The sequence below is a fragment of the Epinephelus moara genome, chromosome 7 (genome assembly GCF_006386435.1).
Source record: "Epinephelus moara isolate mb chromosome 7, YSFRI_EMoa_1.0, whole genome shotgun sequence".
NCBI lineage: Eukaryota > Metazoa > Chordata > Actinopteri > Perciformes > Serranidae > Epinephelus > Epinephelus moara.
The window spans coordinates 14,035,653-14,043,383 of NC_065512.1; the positions used below are offsets into that span (position 1 = coordinate 14,035,653).

Genomic DNA, 7,731 nt, shown 5'->3' on the forward strand with positions numbered 1-7,731 from the left:
CTTGCGTCGTTCATTTCGGGACATTGCGTGATGCTTGGCCATTTCTTCACTTTCACGCCATTTGACCCTGACCTTTCCTTTCTGCTGCGATTCTATGTCAGACTGCACACAATCAATGTCTGTCACCTTCTGCGTGATCACAAGAACAGTGGACCCTCCCTGACGGGGTCTCCGCTGGCAGCCCTGTCTCCCTGCATTTGGGCCACTTGATCTTCTATTGGTGGTACTGGGACATCCTCCCTCATTATCTCCACCACCCCGCCCCGGCCAGCCCACTGGAAGTGATGCTAATAACTTGAATACCAACTGACCGACATGGGTGAAGAACCAGGAGATGAAATCCATACTTCATGCATTTTGCATGGGGTGGTAATTAGGCAGTTCCGGGGGTACTAAATGCTTCTCCCAAAGTATCCATGTTCCTGGTGAGACACTAAGAATCCTGCTGAAAGCTTGTAATATCAAGGCCAGATGCAAAACTGAGTAAATTAAGAATTATGTGAGCACTCCGAACCAATTTGAACATTTTAAGCAGAGAACTAGCGGCACCAATCTTCAAACCTTGAAGCTTCACCAAACTGGTAGCACCCATAACAATTTCATTTGACCGTGCACATAGCGAGGGTGATGTTTTGAACATGGCCCTAATTATGTGTGCTTTCTTGCTGAATAAGTGTCTACTTCTCTAACCAACCCTGAGACCCATTTTAAAGGTCTGAGAATGTGCCCTTGACAATATTCCCCCCCTCTCGTCGCCCTGGGCCTCCGGCTCTGGCCATTAGGGAGATTCCTTGTCTTTCCGAAGCAATGACAGGTGAAGTGGAGCACAAAATCCCAAAGCCTGCCACGGGCCTCTCCACAACCTCAGCACCTCTAATTCTTACAGACAATCATCTTTTTATGAACACTTCTTTCGACCAACATATCTTATGACAGACAACAGATCACCAGTGTTTGAGGAGACAGCCGCACAGTCCATGACACAGAAATACGCCATGCTGTTATTCCATGTGCTGACAAAGGCAAGTGCTCAGAAACACTTTCACTTTTAGTTCAGGGCGCACCAGTGCAAGATGAAAGATGGCAAATGCACATAAAGGTTTTACATCCTCCAACAGTACAAGAAACGCTTGCTTTAGTTATTATGTAATTGTGCTTTAAAGTCTCTGCTTTGCCGATGAAATACACATCAAATTATGATGTCTGTCATTAGTAACATAAAACTCAGTGATGAGATCTTATCAGTGGCTTCGTAATGTCCTATTCTATTAAAATGTAGATGCAAAATGAAAGTAACTTCAGATCCAAGCATAACATGGGGGTTATGTAATGCTGAACTTCTTCTGGAAACTATGACCAAACAATCTACTTTAACATGCGTCACACTTCGTCTAACAGTTACATTTCATGCTAAATGAATGCTTCTCCGACTAATTTACGTATTAACTATCTCTACGTTTTATTACAAGTGCAAAGTCCTTCACTCATCACTGCATTCTTTATGATTTGGTTGGTTGGACTGCAATGACCACTTGCAGACAACAGCACTGGTATAACTGGTCGTTACCAGCTACGCTCCTCCAAGTGGTTGCTTTTTAATGTACCCTTGCGTTTAACACATCTAGGGAAAACTGCGTTCTCCTACTCTGCACCAAGAACATGGAACAATCTTCTAAAAGATCCAAAACTAGAAACATTTATATCCATTGATAAATTTAAGGCCATCATAAAGAATGTGGTGACAGAGACATGTGCTTGTTTTTCTTGAGAGGCCACTATGTTTGAATACTTGTTGTTTTATTGTGGATTTTTGTGTTATATGTTGTATTTGTTGCATTTTAAATGTGTTCTGATTGGATGCTACCTCGGCCTCTCGATTAAAAGAGAATTTCAATCTCAAAGGGACTTCCTGGTTAAATAGAGGTTAAATAAAAGTAAAATAGAAACATGTATAGACAAAACAAAGCTCTCTCCATTTTAGACAAACACTGACCAAGCTGTTACAGTAACACATCTACGTATATAACCTTGCAATCTGGTGTGTTTACTTCCTCATATTTAAGTTGGTTAATTTTAAGATGAGAGAATGGAGAAAAAAGTTACTAAAGACAGATTGTAACTCACTCACTCAGCCACCCAATAAGTGTGTATGTGTGTGTGTGTGTGTGTGTTCACATACTGTAGGCCAGCCTGATTGACGGTATTCTGCACTGATCTCTGATCTGACGCATCAGCAGTTCAGCAAAAGGAAAACAGGGATGGACAATCAATGACAGGATGAGAACATTATGTCAGAGGCAGAGCCAGCAATTGTACAGTAGGTAGACAGAGCAGGAGAGAGTCAAAGGGAGTGGAGGAAGTGATCGATTTTAAAGCAAACTGTTGCATTGCAAAAACTACAAGATTCAACCTTTACAGAAATTAGGAAAAAAAGAAATCACAGTAAGAGAAAGGTAAATATAATAAGCCAAAAATCATGAGCTGCATTAAAGCACTGGTTCCCAACTGGTCCAGCCACAGAGTCCAGATTTCTCCTTAGTCATTAGTCCAAGGTCCACACAGTTTAATATATTCAGCGTCATACTTGTGTTTGGCCATGTTGTCGAGCTAGTTGATGTCTCTGACAAGTAGCTGTCTGTTAGTCACTCACACTACAGCAGTAAACAGCAATTCAAAATAAAAGCTCTTTGCTGGAAATTTACTTTTCTTCAAAATAGTGTGTTTTAGACAAACTTGACACGTTTGAGTCACTTGAGGTCCATTCAGAATGAACCTGCGACCCACTTTTGGACCCTGACCCACCAGCTGGGAAGCACTGCGTTAAAACACAAGGTCTGTTTATATACTGTAAAGCAGGGGTGTCAACTCATTTTAGTACATGGGCCACATACAGCCCAATTGATTTTAGATGGGCCGGAGCACTACGACCATCTCAGCATAACATGTAACTTCCATCATCGCCAATATTTTTAAGTGCAGTTTCAATAACATGTCTCAGTTTTTCCTCATTCAGTCAGTCTATTTCTCACTGTCAGTACATGTGCATTTATTCACACATTTCCTGATACAGATTCTTTTGAACTGAAGCTGCTGATTGACAATATTTTGCACAATGATCAATATCTTTAAACATAGTCACACTAAGTATTCATTGTTGTATCTGAGACCTGTATTCTAGTCAGGGTGGAAAAGCCTCTGAAGCAGAATTTTACATGAAGTAGGCAACAAAGTGTTTAACTTGCTCCTGAAACCTGGCACCTCTTAGTCTAGTCATCTAGTGGGCAGGATCGGACCCTTTGGGAGACCGGTTCTGGCCCACTGCTGTAAAGTATTAACAAAAAGCATGATCAGCAAAAACTTAACTGAAATTTTAGAGTCATCAGAGTATGAGGGTGCAAAATCAGCTTTAAATTCTTACACGGGAAAAGGAGAAGACACAGTATTAAAAAGAGACTTTCTGATGCATTTGCTGAAGGAACCTGTTGCAAAATCCCGTCTGCAGAATGAGATTGATAACCTCCAGATCTCTGGAAGAAGTGAAGGAAACTGAAGAACTGAATCAACTTTTCACCTCAGCTAAAAAACCGTCAGTTTGTATTTGTTTTCTTAAACTATAAGTACAATAAAGTTCTCTAAGAGACTAAAGTACATGTGTTTCGTTGTTTAACCTGTAAGACCTTTCACAGTATGCTGTATGTGTGTATGTGAAATTAATGAAACCATGCTGTGCCCCATTTGCCATTAACTCAACTTTACCAATCTCACTGAACACTAGAAGAAGAAGAAGAAGAAAAACTTAAAGAAGAGGAAAAGAAAAAGAAGAAAAACTACAAGAAGAAGAAGAAGAAAAACTACAAGAGGAAAAGGAAGAAGAAGAAGGAAAACTACAAGAAGAAGAAGAAGACTGCAGCTTTTCAGCTATTGGCTGAAAACGAACACGTGACCCTTACGCTAGACCGGAAGTGTTGCAGCTTGAGCGTGTATATTTGTTTACAGCCGCGAGTTGTCCGTCTGCATCTCGCCGGTGGTGTCTAATGTGACTGAAAATCTTGTCAGTTTTTGGCGAAACATTTTAAATAGGTAGCGCGCGATACCGGTACAGCTTCTACCGCGCGCCTGTCATGTTTGTGCCGTGTAAATGGGAATAGCAGCCGCTAACGAGACATGCTAAAGTCATGCTTTATTAGCCTGCTAACTTCCAAGGTAACGTTACCCTTCACCGTCATAACCGTCATGATTTAACCTCTTTGTTTCAAACTGCAAAACTAATCACAACGTTTTTGTGCAGGTGCGAGTATTGGCTCCGTCGCCAGGTTTTACGTTTGCTAGCTAGCAAATGAGCTAACATGGGAGTTACACAAGCCACGGTGACCTCTCACTGTATGTCTCTTAGAAGATAAGGTATGATTTCACCCAATTTATTAAGACCGTGCTTCTTTATTAAGCTTGTTATTAGTGTTTACAACCTGTGATTGTAGCAGCTGACACAATGTGACTGCTCTCTGCCTGCACCCATCCTCTCCCCCTCAGGGACCAGAGGATGATACAGAATGACCAAAGACCCGGTGCATCATGGCATTGTGTGAAGTCTATTGGGATCACCAGATACCCCTTCCAAAGCTCGCTCCAGTCCGGGCCAAGGTCACTGTCGCCCTGGTGGCTCTCCTGTGCTTCATCAACAGCTATGATGGGGAGTTTGTGTTTGATGATTCTGAAGCAATTGTCAACAACAAGGTATTTGTCTCTCTTACTCACATGTGTTGTTGTACGTTTTACGGCACTGCCTCTGCAGCATCAGTCTAACTGTGTGTTTCTGTTTCAGGACTTAAGACCAGCAACACCTCTGAACAACATCTGGAGCAATGACTTCTGGGGGAGCAACCTGAGTAGCAACTCTAGTCACAAATCCTACCGACCTCTCACTGTCCTTACATTTCGGTAAGGGCATATATCTGCTGTGTGAGCTCAGACACTGATGTTATACCATGGTTACAAAAAATATTTGAATTTGATCAGCTGGCAGGTGCTTACATCGATTAACAGGCCACCTCGACATAGTTCCTGCTAACACTTTAACCATTAGAGTACATGTTATATCAAAGGAAAATTCTGGTGTATTTATCATAAATGTGGCCATTGTGACCCTGTACTAGTGGCTACTGTAGCGATCCGGGTGAACAAGGACTCATGCAAAACTGTGTGAGCCTCTTATAGCTTTCCAAATAACCACAATTTTTACATGAATCATTTGCAACACTGAAAGCAAACACAGAAAGAAATGGAGTGTAATTGCCATTGTGGCTAACTGCATAAGGATCTACATCTAGGTCAGCTTTCACATCAGTATGTCTGCATTTAGAAAAGAGGTGTGTAGAGCCCCAGGCAGATGGTTGGTTAGTCTGATCTTGGGCTTATAGGTTTGGCTCCCATTTACAGTGGTTTGTGCAGCTGCTCTGGCACTTGTGTATGGTCTGGCAGCCGGGTAATATGCTGAAGCTTAGATAAGATAAGATAAGATACACCTTTATTGATCCCATTGAGAAATTCCAGTGTTACAGCAGTCAAGGAAAAAGAGTCGGATTAAAGATTTCAAAATTAGACTTAAAAAACTTAAATAACTAGGCATGCAAATAAGTACAAAAATCCAAGAGTCTGCGATAAATAACAATAACAATAATAATAATAATAATAGCTTCTCTTTATGTCTGCAAACAAAAGTAGACTTGGATGCATCCCTCCTCATCCTCTGTGTGTAGGTATGAGACAGACCAAGGCCTGCTTGGAGACATTACAGAAAATGTGCATCTGTTGCCAGTCACTGGTCTGGTCTGAGTCTAGTGCTGCACAGCACTGTGGCAGGGTGACACCTCGCAAGGTCGCGAGTCCTCCCTCCCATTCACTCCAGAACATAGAGTGACAATATTGATTGTAACCACTGTGACGTCACCCATTGGTTAATAGACTCCTGTTTTGAAGCCTCAAGTTAAGCATTATGGTTGTCACCATCTTAGTTTTTTGTAGTAGCGACTGTATGTGGATGAGAGGCTGGCACTGTGGAGGACTGAAGGGGAGGATCTGACTGAGAAGCCAAGGACACTATCAGCAGACAGCCCTGGAGGCTGCAGCTTGCTCCAGGCTCTTCCTGCCGGAGCTCATGCAGTCTTAACGAGGTGCAGGCTTCAATTAAGCACGCTGCTGCCACCTCAAGCAACAAGGTCACTTATTAGCGCTTCCATCCTAGCAGTGATAGAGCCTACAGATACAACACATGACTAATACTTTTTGTCCTCACACACACGTCTGTACTATCTTACATCTGTCATGCATTTAACATAAGGTATTTTCCCCTCTTGCTGTTGCAGGCTGAACTACCTCTTGGCGGGAGGCTTGCACCCCGTTGGCTTCCACGTGCTGAACATCATCCTCCATGCTGTCATATCTGCCCTTATGATTGACTTGTTTGCTATACTGATTGGTGGACTGGCCTATGATGACAAGGGTAGCATACTGAATCACGCTCCAAAGACTTCTCTGCTTGCTGCTCTCTTCTTTGCCGCACATCCTGTCCACACAGAAAGTGTGAGTAGAGTTCAAGATTTCATTTCTGTGCACAACATCAGAATTCTTACATGCTTGGCTCTCACAGTAGCGCTAAAGAAAACAAGTAGTACAACCAGATGCAATATATTGTTATTATACAACAGTTAGTTCCGACGGAGTAATTTGATTGGACGAGAGGCATTCCATGAGTGCTGATATAGAGTACAACATCACTGGGACATGTAACAGTAAAATCACTCCGCTCACAGGTGTTATAAATATAGATACAACCGTCAATTAACCAACTGTCACACTCGCTACATTGACGCAAACTGACACTATAGCTGTACACTATATATACTGAATTATCAATGATCATCTGATGAGGTACTGATAAGGATGAGGGAGAGTGAAAGCTGAATCCGGCTGTGCCAACACCCAGGTTTGCCAACGTTTCATCAGCCAGTGCAACAGACTGGGGGAACAGTTTTTTTTTTTTTTTTGCGCAGCTACATAACATACTTAAATAATTTATTTCATCACCCTTTGTTAGCATTTCCTTACTCATCATTGCTGTTTAAGCTGTTGTTGAACTGTTGTATAAAAGCAATATCACACTCGAGGTCGTGACGTACTGTATATCGTCACGGCTGTAATTGTCCTGCGGCCTCGTGCCTATGACCGTATCATAGCCGTGACGATATACAGTACAACGTCACGACCTCGAGTGTGATATTGCTTAAATACACAGGGTTGGGTACCAAAACTCGGTACTTTTTGTACTTTGTACCGATTCACATCGGTACTGCCGAGTACCGATTCACTTAAAATGAAACGGTGCCAAATTTCGGTACCTGAGGTGGAGGTGGAGGCGGAGCGAGAGCGCATGACTCGCACCTCAGACTCAGCAACAATGGCGACAAAAACAATGTGCAGACAAAAGTTAACGTGCAGCACTGTTCCTAAATGTTCTCAAAATGTTGAAACTGAGAAGTTTAGACTATGGGCCCGAACGACGCATAGTGCATCCAAATTCACACCCATTCTTCTCTGTGGATTTTCTCCGCGACCGTGCGTCATAGCGAGAAGCCACGCATATCAGCGTCGGTAATCCAATGTTTTCACAGCGAAAAATTACAATAAAATGATGTATAACAGAGCTTTCATACAGCTTTGCACACACATTACTCT

General features: G+C 42.3%; 1 protein-coding gene across 1 annotated transcript in view; it reads left to right on the forward strand.

Moving 5' to 3' along the window:
• Positions 1-3,954: 3,954 nt before the first annotated feature.
• Positions 3,955-7,731, forward strand: part of tmtc4 (transmembrane O-mannosyltransferase targeting cadherins 4) — a 16,177-nt gene continuing 12,400 nt past the window's right edge. The window contains 6 exon segments of the mRNA XM_050049273.1: positions 3,955-4,203; positions 4,289-4,401; positions 4,531-4,574; positions 4,576-4,734; positions 4,823-4,938; positions 6,363-6,579. Coding sequence (XP_049905230.1) covers positions 4,551-4,574; positions 4,576-4,734; positions 4,823-4,938; positions 6,363-6,579 — 516 coding nt within the window. The 5' untranslated portion in view covers positions 3,955-4,203; positions 4,289-4,401; positions 4,531-4,550.